The sequence below is a fragment of the Puccinia triticina genome, chromosome 10A, assembly GCF_026914185.1.
Source record: "Puccinia triticina chromosome 10A, complete sequence".
NCBI lineage: Eukaryota > Fungi > Basidiomycota > Pucciniomycetes > Pucciniales > Pucciniaceae > Puccinia > Puccinia triticina.
In genome coordinates, this window is record NC_070567.1 from 5862454 (window position 1) to 5887851 (window position 25398).

Genomic DNA, 25398 nt, shown 5'->3' on the forward strand with positions numbered 1-25398 from the left:
CTCCATCATGTCTGACATCTTTGGTTCGGAACAAGCAGCAAACAACTTGGACACTGAAATTCAGAACTACTTCCATGCAACTACCGAGTCGGGAAACACCAAGGTTCTTGAATTTTGGCGGAGCAACAAAGCTATCTATCCATCACTTGCAGCGATGGCAAAATGTTATCTTGCCATCCCTGCCACCAGCGCTCCCTCGGAGCAAGTTTTTTTGAGATCCAAATCTATAGTTGGTCCTCAACGGAGCAGTCTCAGTCCAACCTCCGTTGAGCACCTCCTCTGCCTGAAGGACTGGTACCGTGCAATTGGAACGCTCGACCCCGCTCCTTATGATGAAACCGACGTATTCGAGGATTCTCAAGTCACACCAACTCAATGATGCTAGTTTTTTTTTCTCAACTTTTCTTTCTGTTTTTATTTACATGTTTATCTTCTACAAATTTGAACTCGTCAAGTCGCCTCAGCATTCTGTTTAAACTTTAAATGTAATGAAAGGTCGGTCTCCGACCCTTCGCAAGACTCCTCCCGAGTCCTTTACCCGAGATATCCGATCGGATAAAAAGCTCAAAAATTCCGCCCGCGCTCCGAGCGACCGGGTCGGGTAGTCGGGTATACCCGAAGGAGCTCGGGTCGGGGCCCAGCCCTACCCACAATGACATGGCAGCAACACCGACGGTATTCATGACTTCATCTCAGGAAATAACTAGTGGCATCGCGTTGGAGAAAAGGAAGGAGCACGGGCCATTACCAGGAGTCGAAGCGCATCCATCGGTCGAAATGGCCCGGAGAATGTTTGAGCATCTCGACCGCATCCACAAGATCCAATCAGACATTGCAACTCAACATCAAGCCCTAGAGAATGTCGAGCTCGGCGTGGACGGCCATTTCAAAACGAAGCGTCCAGAGACCGGCCATCCGGACTCATCATCGAACGTTAGACATGCACAAAACCACAGCGGGATCTCAGGACTGCAAGAGCCCGGGACCTCCTCTGAAAACGTCCGCCAACAATTCCTGAACAGACAGGTTGCTGTTAACAGTCTCATGATCAAGGTGTGCCCTTGCGTCTTAGACATCATCATCCAACTGACATGCAAAATGAACCTGGTCTCCACATTACCAGCTTTCCGACCTATCTGTAGCCCTTAACGGGATCCACGATTTGGGCGTAGAGGATAACCTGGGAAGACCGTCGAACAGAAGTTCGGAGTGAACCAACCAGACCCTTCGGCTTGTTCAGGCACTGAAAGCACTCAAGTTACGATCGGTATCTCTAACAACGCGGTTCCTCCTCAACGGTGGCTCAATTTATACGCAACACTGGACGATTTGTGGACACTCAACAATGCATCTTACCATCACCGGCTCTTTTTACGACGCCTACACCGGAACATCTTCCTCCACAATGATGTCTCCTCGCTCTTGTTCTACTCCTGGCCCACTATCTCTGTTTCTTTTCCTATCTCTTCTCTCTGTTTCTATCTCCTCTTATTTCTCCCCTTCTTCTTTCAAACCACTAGCAAATCCTGTCGGAATTTTTGTAGTCCTGCGGGGCATCCCTTATGGTTAACTTTAGATATTTTCTTTTTACTCTGCTGTTGGTAGCTCATAGTGCGCAATGTCAAATCAAACTGCACTTAAAAAAAGCCTTCCATTTTCTGTGTACTTTTTGCCCTTCCTGACTCCTCATCCACCCCTCATCAAGTCTTGTCCCTTTAATCTCTTCATGACACAGCATCAGGTTCTCCGAAGAGAATGATAGGAATCAGTTAAGGACTCAGGAGAGAGAAAAGCTCGTTGATGTTGAAGTGTCAATCTAGCACTGCTTAACACATCGTTGCTTACACATCCAATCACCATTGGGGCAACACCACACATCATCATAAGCATACATCTACTGTATTCAACTGCAACATAGCAATGTGTACTTAGCTCAATGGTTAGAGCATCACTCATGAATGCTGAGTATGTGAGTTCGACTCTCACAGTACACGAGGTTGTGGGTTCAACACCCACTTCACTGGGACCTTTCTTTTCCTTTGCCCAATAGTTGACGGATCTACATCGTTATGGGAAAAGAAATCAAGGCGTGAACAGGGCTAGTTTTTTCTTAGCTCCTAACTTATTCTTGTCATTTGTAGGCAGATTTTGTGATGACCTACAATATATGTGTGATTGTTAGTCACAATTCACTCCTCCAGCAAGCGAACCATTTTGGAGACCAGTGGTCCTGCTGTTCTGGACCATTTCAAATACTAGATCATGAGCAGCGCCAATCAGCAAATTTTCTACTTTGGATTCCTAATCTACTTTTTCATTCCCCTACTAGACGGTTGAAATCGAATAGTGGTATTGCTATAATCTTCCAAGCAATTCAAGACCATCAATGCATCTGAACTACTTCCAGCAAAGCATCTAAACATGTCGATGGCTGCAGGCAGTGCAGCTTGTAGTCATTACATCTATATACATCACCAAAAGGAAAGCTTGCCCAACTGCTGACATGTCACGAGAAAAGAGTCTATGTGCACATGTGCTCAATCCTGATTTCATCTTTGTGGAGGGTGTCATGATAAGGCAAGAACCCCAATAAGTTTGTCACAATTGAAGAGAATGTTTACATATTCAATATTTCAAATCTTTCAGTTTCTTCGACCTGTCTTGATTTAAAATGTTTTCTTCTTTCTCTTGGCACTTCAAGTTCTTCTGGGGTCTGAGGCCTCTTGGCTCCGGCCTCCGCCTCACAAGCTGTGTGCCCCCAATCTGAGCGTCTTCTTTAGCACACAGCTTAGACACAATCTGTTCATCATCAGGCTCTCTTGTTGGGGCTATCCAGCATATGTGTGGGTTCTTAGTTGGGGTAATAAAGAAATATCTGTAGATGTCATGTCATGTTGTGCAAAATGTGTCGGGTCGAGTGTTACATAAAGTTCGGGGTCGATTGGACCCGACGTGCACAGCCAACCCAGCCCAAAACACTCTTCAACTTTTCGGCTGATCCCCCATAGCACCGCCACCACCCCCACTATACATACCAACCGAGGGCGCCTAATTGCTCCACCCAACCTCTAACATCAACACCCACATCACATTCCCATTCGCAAGCATCTCCATCACAGCCATCCCAGCATTTGACTCAAACAGGGTGAGTGAACTGGTACATTTAGAAGCAACCAAGACTAACCACCATTCATCTATTGATCCGTAGAAGAAACAAAAAAACTCATCATGATGTCGGATATGAAACTGCAAAACAACGGCAGGCAGAGCAAAACTTCAGAAAGCAGCCAAGTTTTTGACATGGACCCGGAACATCAAGCACCTCATCAAGAGCCACCTCATCCACCACCCGTATATTCGCTGACGAAGAGCTCAACCTACCAAGCGCCTCAGCCGCTAGAAACTCAACGGACGTTTGACTCGGTCGATCTAGAGGCCCAGACGGCGCCTTATCGTCATTCGCATCCTCATAGTCAGTCGGCCGGGCTCGATGAGCCTGAGCAAAACCCGGACGACAAGCGATCCTCGCTTCGGCTCAGAGGTGGCTGTTGCTGTTGCGACTGTCTCTATGACTTGCTGAGGTGTCTCTTGTGCTGCTGCATCTTCGAAGGTTCGCCATTTCCCTTTCATACAGACATTGGGTCATCTTTCAATCGCATCCAAACTGATCAGTCACTACCTTTTATCATTATTATTCTTACTAGCTATCTGCGACATGTGCTGTTGATACCTGTTTCCAATCCAACAGAATGGCCTTTCAATTAAATCACCGCCTCTTCCATGCAAACACGTTTGACCCAGCAGTCTCTCCTCCTTTTTTGGCTCATCGGACACTCCATCCATCTCTTTTACACGTCTTCCATACCCCTTCAAATATCATGCATCATCTCATCACATATACACGCACGTACAATACATGATTGCATGGATTTTTTCTGATAACACGTAGTCTCTTCGCGCATGTCTAAATTCTTCCTTTTCCACGACAATTCGGTCAAAGCATTTGTTTTTGTAAATTCCTTGTCGTTTATCTATCCTTGTCACACACACACATTCGTCTCTGTTTATTTCTTCATCCACGCATCTACTTCATGCTCTCCTCTGCCTGTTTCATATTTTCTCTTGACATACATATATCGTTGGTATTCATTCTCATTTATAAATGCGCTAATCCGGCTATTGTACTCGATGACCAACGACTCGCATGTTATCAATATCCAGGTCAAAAGTCTGTCCGCTTTTGTCTTCAAGTTGGCCACATGGGTTACGTATATGGCCTTTTGGCGTGCCCCTGTAATCAATTGTCAGGTTAAGGCAAATTGCCTTTGGCTTCGCCGGAGGGACTGGTGCCAAGAATTCTCATTTGATTATCTTTTCATTTAATTTAGGTGGTGTTGACTTAAGTGCCCACAATTCGAACGGGTTCTGCCAATCCAACTTATTTGGCTTACAAGATGAGCCGTCTATGGCTCATTTCATTTTTCAGAAGATTGAAAAATAATGGCTTTCTTCAGATTTGGGCTAGATCACGCAATAACTGCCTGGGTGAAATTGTCTACTTCCTATTAGACAGCGTTTTACCTACTTGTTTTTTCCCTTCCCCATATTCACCAGCCGTGATCACCTTGCAAAACGGGTGAGTTTTGACGCTATGTAACAACTTTGTCAGATCTCAATGATTCCCAATGGTATGCTGGGATTAACAGTTATTCCAAATTTGTTCCACTTTTTAACAAATAATTGAATCCAAATAACTTAAGAAAATAGGAGAAATATTAAGGGCTGCTTTAGGACAAATTGCCTTGATCTTGCCGCCCAGGTCCAGCCAAGCGGTAACTCGGGTGAAGCCCCCCGGGGTCCCCAGCGAGACCGGGGCTAAGGACAACCACTTTGGACAGCGTTGGGCCCTGCACAGCACCCAGCAGTCCCGCCGTTGCGACTCAGTCTCAACCTTTTTCGCTGAACCTCGACATCGACCTCAACTGCCCAGCAACGGAAATTGTATGTAGTTGTAGACAGCGGAGGAGGAGAGACAAGACCTGAACAATCTTAGCTCGGACTCTTGTCGATGGCCTCACGTAAACCATCACTCAACCAACCGAAAGACTGCGCCGAGACATCTCGCCACCCGCGGAGATCCCGAGCTAGTAAACAAGGCGGCCCAGCTAAGCAAGATGCGAATGAATCAGACCTATCATCCCAGCCAGCCAATATTCAGTAAGCTTTCCACTTGGTGGTTTTTATTATTCTTATTATGAAGAAAACGTGAACCGAGCGCTTGCTAATCTTCCTACTTCTTTCCCAGGCAGATCAAATCACTATCTTCTACTCTCAAGCAGTCCCTACGCAACCAGGAGCCATGGTCTGCAACAATCGAGTATCAGAGACAGTGGTATGTGTAGCCCTTTAGTTAGATTTCCAACCTTGATGTCGAATAACGCCAACCAGGTTTCTCTTTCCTTACAGCCTCAGGCAGCAATATCTGGCGCTTATTTTTCATTCTTGCGAGACTCTCAAATCTGACCCAGCCGGGAGGAATAGTTACTCCGAGGAAGCCCTCAATTTACTCTGGTTGGATACTTCGTACAGTTTGATCAATATCTATCGGGCAAAATTGAGTACCATGGACCAGGAGATTGAACGACCAACTCATACCGGTCACAAGAAATCCGGACCCAAGAATCAGAAGTTCCAATCGGATCGAAGCCGCGGATCTCTACCGAACGTTGGACCAGTTGCCCGTCGAAAGCTGCTTCAGCATTTTCGTTCGTTCCTTCGCACCGAAGATGGATTCTGGAAGTCTCTTATCTACCGACTAGTCAACGATCATGATATTGAGGCGGCCAAGGGGTGCTTGAAGATCTTGAAAATCTTTAACAATCGACCGAGAAATGAAGAACCCCGACAATCAGATCCATCTGACCAGGAAGATAGCACAAACAACAATCTGTCGGAATTTAAAGACGAAGGCATCCCCCTGGTTCACAAAGCCTTGATTTGTTTCGGCGATCTGATTCGTTACGGTGAGCTGTATGCTCGTACCGGTGGACAAACGTCTCCATTTTCAGGTCCGACGAACCAATCACGAGATAAAGCTGGCAAAAATTTAGCAGTCGAGCGTGATTGGTCGAGACCTCAAGACTGTTACAATCAAGCTCGTTTGCTGATACCTACGAACGGAAATCCCTCAAATCAACTAGCTGTCCTCTCGTCATACATTCCTGATGTCCTGAGCTGCGCCTATCACTACTATAGGGCTTTATGTATCAAGAGGCCCTTCCCGACCGCTCGCCAGAACCTTCGATCAACCTTCACCAAAGCGTTGGCCAAGGCTACCCAAGCAGATCACTCACTTCATTCTCCTGGCCCCCACGAGCTTTTTCCGGGTGATCTAAAGCTCAACCCGGACCATCTGGTATCTGAAATTAGATCACGTTTTGTTGTCCTACATGCAAGCCTCTATACCCGAGCGTAGGTCTTCGTTTTCCACTTCTCTTTAGTCGATCATGCTAGAAGATACCTTGACCTTTTTTGGCACTTTCGCCTGACTTGACCCCTTGCAGCCTTGAAGTAACCTTCATCTACGAATTTCATGTTTCAACATTACTGAATTCAGCTTGCTTTTGTTTTCCTCTATCAAAAAATGATTATACAGTCCCAATCCTTTTACCGAATGTAACGTCAAGCTCTGCCGTGAATTCGCCAATCATCTCAAAGATAGGCTTCTGCCCCCCGAACTGATTTTGAAGATGATTGCCATTTGCATGGCGGCAGCGTGGTACGCAAGGGTTGATGCGGGAAGTGAGCGATTCATTCTTGATATTTTTTCTGGTCGTAAATCTTTCCACTGACCAGCCAACCCTTATCAGGTGCCTCAACTCACCCTCGCAACGGTGATCATATAGATTCCCGGTCACGTCCGGCCTCTCACTCATACACAACTGAAGTGAAAGCCATTGTTCACTTTTTGCAATTCTCAGCCGCGTTACTGACTGTGGCCAAGGATGAACTTAGCTCAATTGACGAGTCGACTGCTCATGCAGATTTATCGCAAAGCATACCTGCTGTTTTGCGCAGGATTTTACCGGCAATGCGGATCATCAGCAAATGGGTTTTGAGCGGGCATTTCGATCATATTAACCGAGTCAAGTTACGCCTGGCACGATCAAAGAAGCTCAAGTTGAACTCACAGCTCGTCACGGCTGAAGCTGAGTTTTGGACGCAGTATCATCAAGCGATTGAGCTTGCTAAGCAACATTTCCCCCTTGACAAATTGCAAGCATTAGACGATTCTTCCAGGCTTGAAGAAGATCTCGAATTGGCCGGGTTCTTGCCTATCGAGAAAGCCATGAAAATCCATCAATCAACATCATCCAAACCGTTTGACCAGGTTGCACTCCCGCCTGCTTGTGGGGCCTGTCATCCAAACGAAGAACACTTGATGCGAATGGCTGACCTCCAAAGAGATGCCAACCAAATTGATGCGAAACACTATGCTACCCAGTCGAACCTTGCAGAGCCAAAAAACCCATCGGAAATTGCCATAGGTCCAAATGAAATCGAGAATCTCCAAAAGACAGACTTCGCCAACTCCTCATCGCCTTCCGCACCTTCAAAAGCAGCCCAAAATGATCCGGTTAACACAATTCATGGACTCTCGGACGAATATGGCAATTGGACAGATGACGAAGATCCAGTAGAGCTTGCTATGCGTGCCGTCGTCGCTCAACAGATGGGAAACGAGCAAACAAGCAGTAGCCATAATACATTGATGCTACAGACACTGAACTACTCGGGAGATGTGACCGATGACGACGAAGTTGATGATGACGACGAAGACGTTATTCTTTATCTTACCAATCCATCCGGCGGTGCAGCCGATCGTCCAGAAAGCTCCGGCAGCACCCTCGAGATGAGTGCGACGCTTCAATTTCCGTCATCGTTATATCAAACACCCCTTGATCAAGTCGGGACCGGCATGAGAACGGCAGCCGATCTGCTCGCATCAATGATCAGTACGCCAATGGCTACCCCGCATCATTCTCACCAACCTAATGCTGTCGTGCCACCACCTGTCCCAGCCGAGAGATGGAACCCATTCTCACTCGCCGGCCAAACCACGCCAGGACCTCCATTGCGCACATCAGCTGTCGCCCATCCTCCGAGACACGGCGGAAGGGTCCCCTCTGTGTCGCTCCCCAAACCAGCTGAAGCTTCACCGAAAATAAATATCTGGTCCACTCTGCCTGCTTCTAGCTCATCTTCTCCCACGGAAGCCAACAGTGAGTATGGCTTCTTCTTCGCTTATATATTTTATTTCTTCTATTCTGATATCTAATCGTTATAATATGCCTGGGTATTCACTGATCTTGAGTGATATGTCCTCTTATAGTGATTATGGCCAATGACTGGCCCGCGTCGACAGCCTTCTTGGGTCAACTTGACTGATCTCATGAAGAACGATACGTGGATGAAACTGTGAGAATGTCAGAATGAAGCTCAGCGAAAGTGCCTGTCACTTGAATTTTTTGCCCTGCCTAGACTACACGCTTTTTTTCCGAAACACACACCTACAGGCGGATTAGGGGTTGGTTGGTTGGTTACCCAAAAGCTGTCTTACTTCCAATTCAATATGCTTGTCTCTCAAGTGCCGAGTAGATGGGGGAAGGAGGAAAGAAACGCGAACAAAAACAAGTGATCAAAGCGTGGGCAAGGCACTTCGACAAATGACATTCGCCAACTCGGACCATACTTTTGGTGGGAATCGATCAAGACGACAGGAATAGTCACCGACAAGCTATCTCAAGCTTGTGTTTTATCCACCACACCAATTTCTTTTCAGGTTTTTTATTCTTTTTTCCCGGATCTATTCCATCGACCCATCGGCCATAGAGTTGTCGAACCAGGAAGAAAGAAGAGCTCGCTGTGGACCAACAACCGTATAAATAGCCCTTCATTCTTTCAGTACCACCAGCAAGATGTCAAATATGTAGCAAGTGACAAAAAGATGAAAAAACAATAGTTGCTTAACCATGTCCCAAACCAAACCTTTTTTTTTCAGTACATACCAGCATTTCAAAACCTCTACACCATTTTTCTCTGTTTCATTCACCACTTTTTCTGTTTCTTTGAAAACAATAGACTAGCTGTCCCCGTTTTCATTGACACTTGTGATTGCTTCTAACTTAAGTCCCTCTTAAAGGGGGGATGCCCAAACTTAACTAAGTCCCTCCCACGAAGGCCTCCCTCTGGGAGGGACCCACGCCTGGAGCATCTCTAACGGAGCCGCGACTGGGCGTTCGGGCGCAAACTTTGGCCGCCCGGGTTCCTTTCTTGCGCGCTACGGACCCGCAGAGCAACACTAGGAACATTGCCGGGGGCAGTCATAGAACTTAACACAAGTCCCTCCGCGACCTCCGAAGGAGGGACTTGTGCCCAGTGTTCCAGATTTGGCTTGAGGCTGCCCAGCCAATCGTCCAAATTTCCTTTTGTATCTTGGGGTATACCTGAAAACACCCCAGCAGGTTTGGGGTGCATTGAACATTTACCCCATTTTGGGGTACATGAAGTAGAAGTATGGGGTGCATTTAGGCTGACCCTTTATTTATTCTATTTTTTGTACTGAAATTCATTTATATTTAGCCAAACTTTCTCACTATGTACTCCCCTTGATGAAAAATTGTGCCGGTCATCAGGGGAGTATCACCCTTGACAACCAGTCTGTGTTGGTCATCCAGGGGTGCTACTACCCTCAATGACCAATTGTGCCAGTCATTGAGGGGAGTAGCAAGCACCATTGATGACTGGTCTGTGTTGGTCATCAAGGTGTGCTACTCCCCTCAATGACCAATGTGTGCCAGTCTAACAAGTTGGGCGTGTGGGGGAGAACTCCCCTGATGGGGTGCGCTTCTTAAGGGTAAGTTATTTGTACCATTTCTTTTGGTGTACATTAAATTTCACCCCAAAAATTGAAGCAGTCTGGACTCTGGGGGTTCTAACACCTGCATCCCAATGCTTTTGGGGTAAGGAAGTCTGAACACCAATAAATTGGGGTACTCCAGAAGTGCACCCCAGTAGTATTGGGGTGCACCAAAATGTCAGTGGAGATGAAGTAAATTTTTGGGATGCATTTAGGCTGATCCTTAATTAAATCCCCTCAATGAATGGGTCTGCTCTGGTCACCGAGAGGTGTGTTTCTCCTCTCTGTCACTTGCACCTGGGTACCCGCCTTCTGCACCCGGGTACCCGCTCGGCAGTGTGGTAGACGGATCAGTACATGCGTCAAATTTAGGATTTCTTGGCGCATGGCGCGCACCAGAAGATGTTAAGGTTCAAGACAGCAAGACCTCAGGTTTCCAGTCCTCACGGCTTTCATGGGTCCTCCCTCACCGCGGCGCACATTACATCCTCAAGACGTTTCAGGCTTCCCCCCTCCCTTTTTTTCTTGGTTCTTGTTTGTTTTGTTTGTTTGATTTATTGTTTATTTTCTGTTGATCATCTTTTATTTTCTTTTCACTTTGCGCACATTTGGACATGTTTGGATGAGGAGGGTTGGTCTTTGTCCCTTTCCTGTTTTGTTTCTGTCTTGCCTCTTTCTGCTTGGTTGTTGTAGCGCGCGCGTGCCCGCTGTTATGTATTGGTCGTGTATTTGTTATTAGCATAGTGGTTGTAGTGATGCTTCTATTGTGTGTTTTGCTCTATTCTAAAAGACTCCTCCCTGGGATGCCGGTGAATCTTCTTTTCCTCACTCTCTTTGCTTGTTTCTCACCAACATCCCAGGTAAGCTCTATTGTTCTACTCTCATTATTTTTATCTCTTTATCTCTCTCTCTTTGTTTTTTTTCTTCTTTCTCTCTTATAGATCAAAATTCACTCTCTTTGCTTGTTTCTCACCGACATCCCAGGCCAGAGCATTAGACCTGCTAGGTTGTGATGAGCTGTCTACTAGATGTCACACACCCCAGGGCATACACAGCTCTTTTCTCTTTTCTCATTTCCCCTCCACCAACTGCCTACCATCTGACACAGTAGGAGTTCCTCAGCGGGTGCGGGTGTGTGATTTTGCTGACAATACGTCCGGGTACCCGCACCTCGGTGTGAATGGCCATCTCTATGAAAAATGAATGTCTTTATGCTTTGTTCCATCAGATTTTTTTAGTAGAATCAACGGTGAGTAGTTACATTACAGATGATGGTAATTTAAGGATAACATAACATTATTTTGGCTGTTACAGTTAACATCACTCATAATGGCGGTGTGTTATGTTGTCATGTGATTGTGAGAGCCTTTTTTTTGGCTACTGATGTAGTTGGAGGACGTGGAGCACCAGATAAGGAGTCAAATTTGTGCCCCAAAACAGCCCTTTTTGCTTTTTACTGCATTGGACTGGGGATAAGTTTAATGCCAGTAACAAAATCAAAAAATGAGGCTGTATATGTTACACACAACAACAAAGAATATTGTGTTACTACTAACCTAACAGGCAGCAGCGGATAACAAGGGGATTTGTGTTACACAACTAATATGGATAACATAGCATAAGGAAACTAACCTTTGTTGGAAGAATGGTATCTTTATTAATCATCCAATTGTGCAATTTATGTTAAATCCCTTGGACCAAAATTCCTTGATCTATCTGAATTTTGAAAATAATGATGATTGACCAAGATATCATTTGATAAGATGTGCAAACAGTGTAGTGAATGAGTGAAAAGAAAATAAAAAAAATGAAGGAATCTCTTGATATCCTTGTCTAGACTCCAGAGTTTATAAGCAGAAGGAATTGGGGGGCAGCATCATACTACAGCAAGTTTCTCTAAACAGCACAATAATTTTAGGGTCAAGATAATATAGTTGTAATCTACAGATATTCTATAAACTTTTTTCAGTTTTGTATGCAATGAGAACTTTCATTTGGCATCAATTGAATCAGAACTGGTTCACCTAGACAAATTTATCAACCAAAATGTTTTCAGAAGGCTTTCTCCAGAGAACTGGCTTTTCTCAATAGACTCAGGTGATTTATTTGTAACCAAGTTGCAACCAAGCTTTTCCCATATGACGCTGAATTTTTACCTTTTGGGAAGGCCAAGATACTGTCAAGAGTAGAGAATAGGTAATTATTTACACAAGCAAAATAAAATTCAGTCAACTTTGTATTCTTTCCACATCTTATATGCTTAGGGAGTTTTATTCATTTACGTACTGGACGTGATCAGGCTCAACGACGCTTCTATAGCGTAAAATTAAAGGGGTGCATTTCAGTCAGCAAACTTCGAGAGCTTTGGGGAAAGAATGATTAGGCATACTTCCAACGCTCAGGTGCTCGATTAAACAAGACTTGATAATCGTCTGGAGGAAATTGAGATTGGATTGCCTTGCAGACATGTCTTCCTGCCCACTGTATGGCCCGAGCGCCTTGCAAACGGGTCACTTCTTCTCCTGATACGGGGTCTTTCCAGACCACATGATCTGTCGGATGGGCAAAACTCGAAGGCCGATGAGTCCGGATAATGCGTTCAGGAATCCCAGACCACCCATACAAATCGTAGTGGTTGACATATCTCGTTAGCGCGGCTACCCTTACCGGGTCCAAGTAATCAGAATGTGGTACACTCTCATGGGCCAACGGCCGGAATGACTCTTCGTTTACTGGAGAAACCCGTATCCAATACACCCAGTGGGTCACCTTTGGTGGTAAAGCGTAGGGATATTCTACGGAGTCAGAAAGTAGTGACAAGTAAATAAGAATTCTGTATTTCCGATTTAATTGAAGAAGAAGACCAACCATTCAAGTGGAATTGAGCATAAAGGCGGTTGTTGTAGACTCCCTCTTCCCATAGGTTCTTATCAGTTTCAGGTTTTGAACCGGTCCAACCAAGCTTAGATTTGATATAATCCCCGGCCTTTTGAATTGTGGGATACGCTTGATGGGCCAGCGCAAGCTTTTCCTGTATATTTAACGAATTAGATAATCCGTCAGGGTGGACAGACTACTAATTCTCAATTAAGCGTCGGTTCTTACTTTACTCTCTTCATCTCTTCCTAACAGACTGCCCCTCCTGCATAGATATTCCCTTTATTCAGCGGAATCGATCACGCCTAAAGGAATTTTAATAAAAAGCAACTGACCCTTCGACGACATGTTTTATTGTTCTGGACCACTTAAGTCCATCGACTTGATGGGCCGGTAGTTCATCTCGAGCAATATTGGCAGGCGAGTCTGTTGTCCAGCCTCCTTCATTAATGTCAATGGTCCTGGTAACGTGGGTCGGACTGGCACTGCCTCTCCTGTGCGGATAGTCATTTAATGGAGTTCGATTGAGGTGTGTAGAGGAAATTCAAGAGACGCAACTGACCCCTCGACAAGATGCTCTCCTTCTTTCGAACCCGTACGTGCATAGACGATATGTTTGGGAAGCACATGCCGACCAATATTGGCAGATGAGGCTGGGTTCCAAGGTACCTTGGTAAAACTTGGGCTGGGGGCGACCCTGGCGACAATGCTGGGGCTGGTCGCTGTTACCATGACAAGCACAAGAAAGCCTTGATATAGCAATATTTTGGAACTCATTTGGGATGTGTCTTTCACTTTTCTCAGAACTAAAAGAAGTTGAGGAAGGTATTTAAATAATAAATCAACATTTAAGAGCGGATCGTGATCTGCTGCTAAATCCACACGGGTGTTTTATGGGCAAATGAACCCTCCACGCGTACATCCGACTGTGCAATCTAAGTACAGCATTGAGGATGAGATCATAAAAAACCTGTACACCTGGTATTATTATCCTGTGGCTCACTCGGTCTGAAACACAACTCTCGATGTTGCGCCGTGGACAAGCTGAGTTACATGTGTTCTCAAGAGCCCCTGATAAGATGCGCTTAGTTTTGGTCATCGGGGTACACTTGAGTGCTCAAACAACAGGTATTCATACAGCGGGGTAAAAATCTCCAGGGTGGGTTTCTTGTAATCCAATGGTTTAGGCGAGGCCACCTTGTATGAGATGGGGTGGTTGTTCGGGTGGATGCGCCCGGGCACTACCGCAACAGTGTAACACACGTGAGCGAGATTGGCGACCATTGGCCAGGCGCCTGACCATCTCCCTTTGGCACAGGGCGCGTCGTATCTACAATTGGTTCCAAACGTGATTGTGGAAATGGTTTGATTCTGAAAAGATACAGGGTGGAGGACTTCCCGTCGAGACCTATAAACCTTGTAGAAGCAGATCTTTGTATGTACAGCCTCTGGGAGCAGATCTTTGTATGTACAGCCTCTGGGAGTCGGACTACAGTTCCCTGCAAAATTTGCTTTTTTTGCTGCTCCAATTCAACATCTGTAAGGGCTGTAGATTTGGTGGGAAGTCCCCGTCCAAAATGGACTCTCATCTATGAATACAAAACAGCCAATGATTACACTTTTTCTCAAGATTTGACAGTCATCAAGCACAATTGAGAAAATGCTATTCCCAGTTGGCAGCAGTTTTGCAAAAGGTTAGTGGTTCAGCCAAATTTTGTCAGGTGCCTCCTAGAAGTGTCAGAAGATTGGTCCCTTTGTTTAATCCACTCATACGTATAATAGGGGGTTTCAAACCACCTCCAGGAAGTCGTCCAGGTCGGACTTTCCAGGAAAAATTCCCCCCGCCAAAAACAAACTCCTGGGACCTGGAGTTTGAGTCCCCCCGTTGGGTCAAGTCCAGGAAATGGGAGTGGTTTTATCTGAGTAAAATTCTGTTTTGGCCGGGGTCCCGAAGTGCCATTGAGGCCCACAATTTTGCACCACCTTGTACAACCTTGCCTGCCCGTCTCCCTCACTGCACTCCACAGCCGTTCCCCACAGACCTCTACAGCCGATGTGAATTTGTGTCACTCCTTGGGACCACAATGGGGACTTTGGTCTCCCAACAGACACATCTGTGTTGCTGGACTGGCTCGAGGCCAATAACAATTACGACCGCTGGCGGACCGCGCAGTCAAAGACATTGCCTTGTGCTGAGATATTGGCGAAGATGAACAATAAAGATGTAACCCATCAAACTGCACATAGTAAGCTACGGGGGCATGGTGATAATTGTGGGTGGGTGAGACTGGTCAAAATAGAGGCCGTTCTGGAACAGGCAGATGGTGTAGGAGGATGATGTGGAAAGCTAGCTGGTGGAATTTTTTTTCCGGATGGCGCAGGAGGGACTCTCGGGGGATTCAGTTCTGTTCAGGGAGATTAAAAAACATGGTTGGGTTCTTTGTTTTGCACCGTTGTGGTCGACGCTCTTGTATAGGAAGGAAAAATTCAAAAATTTTAGCTTACACACAAGTTTCACAGTTACATAGTTCTGTTACATATACATAGCAAGTCTACATAGTAATTTTTACATATACATGCATATTTACAGTCATTTCTTGTTGCATACTCCTAATGTATGCAGTGTTACAAACCATCTTTTACACTATATTTGAATAACCAGAGATCCGGAGTTAATTATTGGAGGGATTGAAAGTCCAAGTCCACGTAGAGGCTTTGACCCTCAAAACCTGATAAGAAGTATGTACAGGTCCTTATCTTGTTGCTATTGGGGCACTTCTTTGAACATGACAACTATTTTTCTCTAGAATATTCCAATCCTTCTTGTTGCTAAGGCAAAACTTCCATTACAGTTGATAGACCATTTTGGAACATTCTATTTCTTCTTGGTTTCATGTATTGTTGCACAGCCTCTGCTGTATTGTTGCACAGCCTCTGCTGTATTGTTGCACAGCCTCTGCTGTATTGTTGCACAGCCTCTGCTGTATTGTTGCACAGCCTCTGCTGTATTGTTGCACAGCCTCTGCTGTATCCACAGTTACTAGAATATTCCATACTTGTATTGCTGTGCTACCTGCACTTTTTGCAGGGAAATTGTAATCCTCCAGGGGGCAAAAATCCCTCACTCTTGTCTATAAAAGGAGGCTCTCCTCCACTGTTTTTCTGGTTCCTCATGCAAAAGTACACAGAGTACCTAGCCAACAAATAATTGTAAACACGACAGCACATATTTACTACGCAATATATATACCAGTTACACCCTACAAATAACCAATACTTCGCCAGAAGAGTCCCAAATAATCCCTTGTGAGGCTATTAACAACTACACTGTCCACATCTTCTTCTTCCAAGCTTAGCTTGGGGGTGTTGTCAGTCTGATATTCAGAGAGGCAGGGGTTTCCCCACACATACTTCTCTAAATTCAGCCAAAAGGGGTGCAACCCACTTTTGGAGTCTCACAACTGGTGTCCCAACAGTGGCACAGTTAGTTGGAAGTAGTTTTAAAAAGAATTATTAGGAGGCCTGAAGTTTTTTTGAGGACCACTGCAAATTCGAATCTAGCAAGTAACAGAATTCATCGGTCAATTGATAACCTTCAACATTACGGAAAACAGAAACCAAAATCAGCCATAAAATAATTGTGAAAGATTTAACAACCTCAGATAGAAATTTTTATAGTTAATCTTATTCATCCGGAATCCGAGTTTGGGTTGGTGAATAAGAATAGTAAGTAAAGTATCAAGAATTGAGAAAGCCCTGGTCACAGAATACCAGAGAAATCATATTATAGGGATCAATAGGATCCAACCTGTTTTTTTGAAAGAGGAATAAACTAACACAGCTTCTATTTTTAGTACTGATCACAGTTTTTTGTTTAAGTTTGTAGGAAAGAGATCACTTAGCTGTCATGTCTTTCAATTTACCTGGGGATTTGGAAGCAGGAACGGAACAAGGAAACAGCGGCATGAACCTGGACAATCCACTCCTTCCACAAGTCAGACCAAACCTACCGTTACAAAATACAGCTTCAACAAGCAAGACAAGAGCCCTAGGCCAAACTGGGCAAATAACTGCAAGTGGATTAGGAGTAGCTTCAGGTTCTGGAGCACCCCCAACTACTGGAGCACCTTCAACTTCTGCAGTCGACCAAGCTGAAAAACTCTTCAAGACAATAACACCCACAAAGCACCGGAAAGAAGCATCACAATCCACATATCCAAGAAACCTTGATATGGGTCAAAGGACCCCAATACGCGAAGTAAGACAGAAGGTTGTGAAGATTGAAAACGATACTCTCAAATTTGAAGGTGAAAGGTTGAAAACATTTTTATTGAGATATGAACGGGCAGCAGAGGCATGTGGAGCCAGCAACTGGGACATGGTTATGCAAATCGACAGGTTTGTGATTGGCGAAGACTTGAAAGAAGAACTTGAAACATTAGAAGGATACGAAGAACGGGACTGGGATCTTTTGAAAGAGAGTGTGACGGAAGTTTGGGGAGATTACTATACCCAGATAAAGTATACAGTTCAAGACTTACATGATTTGGCTGAGGGAATTGCAAAGAAGGGTGGATTAAAAGACATCCACGATTATAGGGAATTTGTCTCAAAGTTCATGATGATTGTCAAATATCTAGTGACAAATGAGCATATCACCTCTCAACAGGATGTAGTCTACTTGTTTTTGGCAGCATTCTCCAAGGAATCACAAAGGAATATCAAACGTGAATTGATAAAAGGAGAGAAGATCAAATACGGAAAGGACGGATACTGCAAACCACCGGAAATCAAGGATCTCATCAATTATGCGGAAATAGAGATGAAGGCTGGTTCAGAAGACACCTTTGGATACGGAAGGGCTTTTGCTGAGTCAAACAAAGTCATGCAGAAGCTGTTGGATGTAAAAAAAGGGAGTGATAAAGGTAAAGTATTAAGGCAGAAAATGCTAGATGAGAACCCTGTAGGTAAACTGGAAGGAAAAGTGGATGAACTTACCAAATTCATGCAAAATCTCCAGAATCAAATGGCACAAACAAACTCCAAGGAAGAAAATGCTCAAGGAAGACCAGAAACTCAGAGGAAACTATATGAGCCACGAGAAAGGATCTGCTATTACTGTCAAAAGGAAGGCCACAGCACTCTCAACTGCTTTGCATTGGAAAATGATGAAAAGGAGGGATTAGTGAGACGCATGGGAAAGGAGTATTATTTACCTAATGGAGAGAAGATACCTTTTGACCGCTCAAGACCGATTCGAACCGTTGTAGCAGGCGCCTCAGCAGATCCTAAAATGAAGAAATTATCAACTCAACTAGCTTTTGCGGAGCCACCATCAACATATCCTAACAACATTCCTTTAGAATCCGGGAAAATCAAGACAGAACCAATCAGCATCATGAAGAAGGCAAGTCCTGATGTAGTGTCATCAGTAGGAATAGTAAATTGGAATGCACCAGGGCCTCAAGCGGAAAATTTTCTGAAGCAACTTCCTCTAGAGACGTACGGTTTGCAAGCACGAAAGGGTGGATTTTCAGGAAGAAAGGAGAAAACTGAGACAAAGGAAGATCTTAAAACCAGAACATCAATGGATATTGATCAAATATATGTCAAGGAACCAGTTATACCCCCAATAAGGCGACCAGTGAAAGCAAAATCTGAATCTCAAAGCATAGAGTTGGAATTGGTAAATGAGGTTCAAAAGTCAGTCATCCCATTAACCCTTTCTCAACTTTCAAAAGCTTGTCCGCAGTTCACAGAAGAAATGATCAAGCAACTTACCAAAAAACTGCCACAAGTTCAACAAGAATCAGCTCCCACCTTTATAGCCTCCAGTCCAAGGTCCCCAGAAGAGGAACAGATTCTTTCAGCATCAATGAAAATAAATGAGCAAAAGAAAGCATTAGAAGGAACAGCTTATTATAGTTGCGCACTGGGATTTGTGAAAACATTCATGGAAGGCCAAGAAGTGAATTTCCTGGTTGACTCTGGTTCAATGGTAAATTTGATCCCTGAAGGATTAGCCTTTCACCTGGGATTGGAAATAACCCACATTGAAATACCTCTTTCAGGAGTAGGAGGGGAGCAGTGCAACATCACAGGAGTGGTTGAGTTTTGCCCTCTAACAATTGGAAGCTTCACAGGACCAATTCATCTATTTACCGCGATAAAAGCAACATTGCCTATACTAGGACAACCATTTTTATTTGACAACCAGTGTATGCTGGAATACTTCCGCCGGGGAGAAATATTAACGTTTCAGGGCCATAATGAAAGAAGAGTTCAAGTCACATTAGCTAGGGCATATGAAGGATACGGTTGGGAAAGGACAAAACAGTGTTTGGAAGAACCACTCACCACTGGATGTCTTACAAAGTCAGCTGGCTCCCAAGTCAAAGGAGAAATCATACAAAATGGAAGAAAAGGTGTGTCTAGCTGTTTAGAAAGGTTGCGTGAACTGATGAATTTTTTTCCTATAAAAAAGAAATCATACAAGCAAAGGAACCCCAGCTTGGGATTGGAGTGTCATACCATTCAATTCTCAAGTTCAGCAAGGGTTACAGATTTTTCAGCAGAAGGCAATATGAGCTCCAACCCAGAACGGCAAATGAAGAACTTACTTGCAGATGGAATTGGATCTAGAACTCAGGCAGATATGTGCAAGCGCTGGACAAATGGAGATCTGTGGTGCTTCACCAAGTATAAGCCTGTGGGAAAGAAGGTAAAACCAGTCAATGAACCTATGCCTCAGAAAATCAATCCACCTTTGCAGAGGCCACCACTTTCAAGAGATCCTTATCAAACTCCACTTACGCCATCACCCCCTGAATTTCAGCCAACATTAAAAGTCACTGAAGAAAGATTGAAAGTTGTAAATTTTGGACCCCCAGGATGGCTACTAACAGAAGAACTCAAATTGTTTAAGCATGTCATTGTTTTGCGGGAAAAAGCATTTGCTTTCTGTCCGCAAGAAAGAGGGCTTCTTAAACACTCATATGGCTTACCTTATGTCATCCCAGTAGTAGAACACCAGCCATGGCAGAAAAAACCAATTCCAATTCCAGCAGCCATTAGAGAAGAATTTACAAACCGAGTAGGGAACTCCCTGCCACGACGGAGGATAGTTTCAACTTGACTGGCCGACATATCTAAATAGCTTACACTGTCAAAAGGGGACGCTGATTCCATGGATTCTGAACGGATTCTCTTGAAGGCGGGCGGAGCATCCGAGCTTCGAGTTGATGAAGGATAGACCGTGCTGGATGCCGCTTCCGAGCTGCCCTTGCAGGGACTTTTGTAGAGTGGACCAGGCTGAGACTTGATGTAGGGGATCAAACAGCCTGCCGATCTTCTTCCTTCGGAGCTGGGCGCTTGAAACAGAGCCTACATGAGTAAGAAGTAAAAATAAAATAAAATAAAATAGAAGCGAGGTAAGTATGGAGTTCAGATAGAAGGAGGAAAGAAATCAGTACATACATTTTCTTGGGGAGCAGTTTCAAAGACCAGAACAGGAATATCGGGCGCAATATCAACCGCTTTGCCTTTGGGATCGATGGGCGAGATGAATTCAGGAGATGGCATGAAGTCGGGGAGGCTTCTGAAGTAGCCGGCGGAGCCTGTAAAAAACTGTGGATGACATTTCTTTTCATGCGCATCCAGGGATTCTCGACCTCAGCGGCCGACGCTTCGGATGGACCTTCAAGGATTTCTGGGTTGGTTTGAAGGGTGCTACAACCCGGTACAGAGGCAAAGGTAGGAGCCCGAGGCTCACTCGGAGAGTTTGCAAGCATATCCTGCAGGGAGAACGGATGAAATAATTGAGTTAGACTAATATTCATTGGGGTCTTGGATGACGAAGGAATACATACCTCCTCGGAAGGGTTGGATGGACGAACGGAATTCTTCAAGGACATAGGATAGGCCATGATCACTAACAACACCCGCAAGCTCAATATGTATGATTGATGAGTGGATGAGTGGTGCGCAAATTATTGGAGGAACAGGAGTCGATGAGGAGGGAAAGAACTCACCACAGGCTCTTCTTTTTATATCCATCAAGAGCCTATCTGAGCTGGTTGGAGAGGGGACGAACTGAGACGTTGAGAGAGCCTGAGACCCCCAACTTCCAGGCAGTTTGGCTGACACGTACTCATTCTCAATTGCCGAGGCTGCCGGACCAAATAGTTACCACCAAAACTCCGCCAGCAGCACGGAGCAACTTCCGTCTCTATTTGGATCTTCAGATTAAAAAGGCTGTACTCAACACATCAGCCTACGACATTTGTGTTAAGAGAACAGAAAGGAAGAAAGTATATTGACCAGGCTTGCAGATCTGCTACTACCTGTATCAGAGCTCGAAGATGGCAAGAACAAAGTTTGAAACACCTGCAAGTAGGGGTAGCACTGCCCAACTCCACAGTACAGGGTCAGCCACAGAAGACACATCACTTCCAGGAATACAGGAGGTTACATGAAACTCGAGCAGCAGAGGATGATCAGCAAGTTACACTACACATTGTTCCAAAAATTCTGAATTGTTGACACACTCAGAAATCACCCGGAGAGGATTCCTCAAAGTAAGAGAAGGAACACCTCAACACAACTTATGCAAACAAAAACATCCAAACACCCATCTACTAGTAATTCAAGACACACGCATACCATTCAAGACACATGGACAAAAAGTAAAGAACAATCTGGAAAATACACTAAGTGAAAACATGGATTGAGAGGTGATGTCTGTTCATCAACAGAGGTAAGTAATTCTGAAGGATGTGCTGATGCACTCTTTTCTCACAGACGTACTGGAGATATAGTTTTTCTTAGATTGAAAAATGCCACATTTGAGTGGGAAAACCACAAGCTTGTTCTTTTGTAGGATTGGGTTTGTTGCTAAACAACTTTATTGAATGTTTTGAGGACTGGATCACGGAAAAAAGATTCCACAAAGGGAATATCAGGGGTCAATCTAAAGGTCCAATATCAAGCATTAAAAATGTTTCAATGATTTTATTATCATCCAAGTTGGGGGTTGACTTACCCGGATAACCCTATTTTATATGGTGCAAAGGCACAAATTTTGCTAGACAATTGATTTTTTTTAGCCCTGATCATTGAAGATCAGAGAGCAACAAATCTTCATTCTGCAAAGAGAATAACTTGTGGAATACCTATTCAAATGACACATAATCATGACAGAAAATTTCTATTTTCAAAAGAACATCTGTTGAGAGGAAATTGAACCAGTACATTCTTTTGGATGTCTCAACCAATGTTGAGGGAGAGATACACACTTAATTTAGCATTCAAATTCAGCAATTGTCTGGGGACAGACAATAAGTTGGGGGAGGATGTGGTCGACGCTCTTGTATAGGAAGGAAAAATTCAAAAATTTTAGCTTACACACAAGTTTCACAGTTACATAGTTCTGTTACATATACATAGCAAGTCTACATAGTAATTTTTACATATACATGCATATTTACAGTCATTTCTTGTTGCATACTCCTAATGTATGCAGTGTTACAAACCATCTTTTACACTATATTTGAATAACCAGAGATCCGGAGTTAATTATTGGAGGGATTGAAAGTCCAAGTCCACGTAGAGGCTTTGACCCTCAAAACCTGATAAGAAGTATGTACAGGTCCTTATCTTGTTGCTATTGGGGCACTTCTTTGAACATGACAACTATTTTTCTCTAGAATATTCCAATCCTTCTTGTTGCTAAGGCAAAACTTCCATTACAGTTGATAGACCATTTTGGAACATTCTATTTCTTCTTGGTTTCATGTATTGTTGCACAGCCTCTGCTGTATTGTTGCACAGCCTCTGCTGTATCCACAGTTACTAGAATATTCCATACTTGTATTGCTGTGCTACCTGCACTTTTTGCAGGGAAATTGTAATCCTCCAGGGGGCAAAAATCCCTCACTCTTGTCTATAAAAGGAGGCTCTCCTCCACTGTTTTTCTGGTTCCTCATGCAAAAGTACACAGAGTACCTAGCCAACAAATAATTGTAAACACGACAGCACATATTTACTACGCAATATATATACCAGTTACACCCTACAAATAACCAATACTTCGCCAGAAGAGTCCCAAATAATCCCTTGTAAGGCTATTAACAACTACACTGTCCACATCTTCTTCTTCCAAGCTTAGCTTGGGGGTGTTGTCAGTCTGATATTTAGAGAGGCAGGGGTTTCCCCACACATACTTCTCTAAATTCAGCCAAAAGGGGTGCAACCCACTTTTGGAGTCTCACACCGTCTTTTTCCTGATTTCCTGGAGCTCCTGGAGGGTCTTTCCAGTCAGGAATCCAGGTCCCCAGGAGATGTTCCAGGTCGTGATTTTTTCCTGGAAAGTCCGACCTGGACAACTTCCTGGAGGTGGTTTGAAACCCCCTAATACCTGTCACCTGTCCTGTATTATAATTTCCCTGTCATCTGTGTGCTACAATCGCCCTGTCACCTGTCCACTGTCATTTTTTTCCTGTCCCCTGTCACTGCAAGAAGAAGTTGCACAACTGAAACCAGTTGAAATGCAAGAGCTCCAGAGAAGGCAGTAGCACAACACAAGCTTTGTTCAAGGTTGGTGTTGAAAAACCTTCAATTCACAGTGACTCAGTCTAAAAAAACCAACATGTGTTTTGGTGGAGCTACAATGGCTAATTCCTGCATTGGAAAGCAATCCAATCCCTGTGTTGTTATCTATCAAGGATTTGATTGCTTCTATGAAAAATACCTGGTATTGGTATCAGATTGGGAGACCAATCCAATACTTGGTTTTTTTAAGAGTGAGTATTAGGCCATCAAGTCATTTCAATTTTCCATTACACATCAAACATGTTTTGTTGATCACAATGCTTGTATACAAAGAAATATTGGCTCTATGAAGAACTATCAGCCAAAAAATTGCAGATAATCTGTCCTGTTTCTTTTTACCCCCGTTTCCTGACTGTTTGCCGCTTTCTTCTGATATCAATATGATTTTTGTTCATTAGACTACAGTCTTAGTGACTACTGGATCAATGCTGAATTTGAGAAACATGGCCATGTTCAACATCAATAAGAATTTTTGAAGACAGCTTTCAACATCAGTCCAGTTTGTAGAAGACACCATTCACTAATGCTTGTTTCCCACATTGCACTACAAAAGAAACTCACTCAACTGCTAAATATACATGCCTAAGTGAACAAATCCAATCTCATAAATTGAGAAAGAGGCTGGCATCCTAATCAGTTGCGGATACAGGTAAGCAAAGCAAACCTTGTCCCACAGTCCAAAATTGCTGCAGTGGGGGAGAAAAAACTGGTTACATCCCTTGGATGCATACAGATGCCACACACGCGAGCAGGAAGATGAAGCTTGTGGAAAATACTGGCCACCAGTCACTTGCAGTCAGAATAAGCACAGCAAGCACCAAGTGTAAGCGCCTGGGTCTCTGGGTGTTGATCAGATACAGATGAGAGATAATGCATCATCCAAATCCCTTAGACACTGTTGTGGTGTGCTGTTCCTGTTCCTTTGCCAAAAGCATTAGTGCAGCGGTGTTGGTATTGTAAATTTACATACAAACTAAAGTCATTACAAGAGGAGGATCTGTATAGTGTACACAAAGTTATTTCAGGTAGCAAGGGTAGGATCTGGATGTGTAAGCTTGGGGCTATAAGGGTAGGATTAAATTTTGGGCTGTGGAAAAGTAGCCATGGAGGAGGGAGGAGAGGCTTTGACCCCCAACATCTGGGATGGGAGAAGTTAGCAACAGATCTGGCAGCTTTTTTCAGGGTGCGTGGAAGAGGATGCAAGGTGGCTTGGTTGCATAGCAACACATGACTTTATTTCTATCTTCTGAAGCCTTGCATGGGAAAGCTTTTCATCCTATAAGTTATAGGTTTAAAAGCTTTACTGACAAACACCATTCATCCAAGCAATTATTTACAGTGAAAAATTGAAAGGGGCACCCAAAAATCTTGGAACCAGAGTTTTCAGCGGCAAAGCCGCCTTAGCCTCAAGTTGGTGATCTAAGTTTATTAAAGACAGCCAATCACAGAAATCAAGATCAAGGGTTCCCCCTAGAGATGGCAATTGGTACCCGGGTACCCGCCGCGTGTACATCCGGGTACCGCCTGCTTTTTTGGCCCAAAACAGATACCTGTACCCATACTTGGCACCTGCGGCGGCGGTACCCGGGTCTTTCTGGCGGGTACCGGCGGTACCCGCCAAGTTGTTTTTTGTAGATATGTGCCTGCTCGCCGAGAGGGATCCCTCTCGGGCTTCTGCGAGCTGGTATCAGTATACCTGCCGCTGAGAGAGGATTTATACCTGCTCGCCGAGAGAGATTCCTCTCGGCGAGCACTGGTATACACACACCAGCTCGCCAAGAGGCATTCCTCTTGGCGAGCTGGTGGGTGTATACCTGCTTGCCGAGAGGAATCCCTCTCACCAGCTCGCCAAGAGGAATCCCTCTCGGCGAGCTGGTGTGTGTATACCAGTGCTCGCCAAGAGGAATCCCTCTCGGCGAGCTGGTGTGTGTATACCGGTGCTTGCCAAGAGGAATCCCTCTCGGCGAGCCGGTCATGGTGTGTGTACACCAGCT

At 44.5% G+C, this 25398-nt stretch overlaps 4 protein-coding genes across 4 annotated transcripts; 3 read left to right on the forward strand and 1 right to left on the reverse strand.

Annotated features, from left to right (window-relative positions):
* Nucleotides 1–657: 657 nt before the first annotated feature.
* PtA15_10A599 (uncharacterized protein) lies at nt 658–1213 on the forward strand (the record flags this gene model as incomplete). The annotated part of the gene is made up of 2 exons (XM_053160790.1): nt 658–1053; nt 1124–1213. 2 exons carry the CDS (start codon nt 658–660, stop codon nt 1211–1213), a joined length of 486 nt encoding a protein of 161 aa, XP_053024730.1.
* Nucleotides 1214–3231: 2018 nt separating this feature from the next.
* PtA15_10A600 (uncharacterized protein) lies at nt 3232–3727 on the forward strand (the record flags this gene model as incomplete). Its single annotated transcript, XM_053160793.1, has 2 exons — nt 3232–3610; nt 3705–3727. 2 exons carry the CDS (start codon nt 3232–3234, stop codon nt 3725–3727), a joined length of 402 nt encoding a protein of 133 aa, XP_053024731.1.
* Nucleotides 3728–5068: 1341 nt separating this feature from the next.
* On the forward strand, nt 5069–8448 carry PtA15_10A601 (uncharacterized protein; the record flags this gene model as incomplete). The annotated part of the gene is made up of 6 exons (XM_053160794.1): nt 5069–5217; nt 5306–5392; nt 5467–6471; nt 6656–6801; nt 6870–8282; nt 8393–8448. 6 exons carry the CDS (start codon nt 5069–5071, stop codon nt 8446–8448), a joined length of 2856 nt encoding a protein of 951 aa, XP_053024732.1.
* Nucleotides 8449–12189: 3741 nt separating this feature from the next.
* Nucleotides 12190–13573, reverse strand: PtA15_10A602 (uncharacterized protein; the record flags this gene model as incomplete). Its single annotated transcript, XM_053160795.1, has 6 exons — nt 12190–12232; nt 12309–12714; nt 12788–12950; nt 13025–13061; nt 13132–13290; nt 13359–13573. 6 exons carry the CDS (start codon nt 13571–13573, stop codon nt 12190–12192), a joined length of 1023 nt encoding a protein of 340 aa, XP_053024733.1.
* Nucleotides 13574–25398: the final 11825 nt, after the last annotated feature.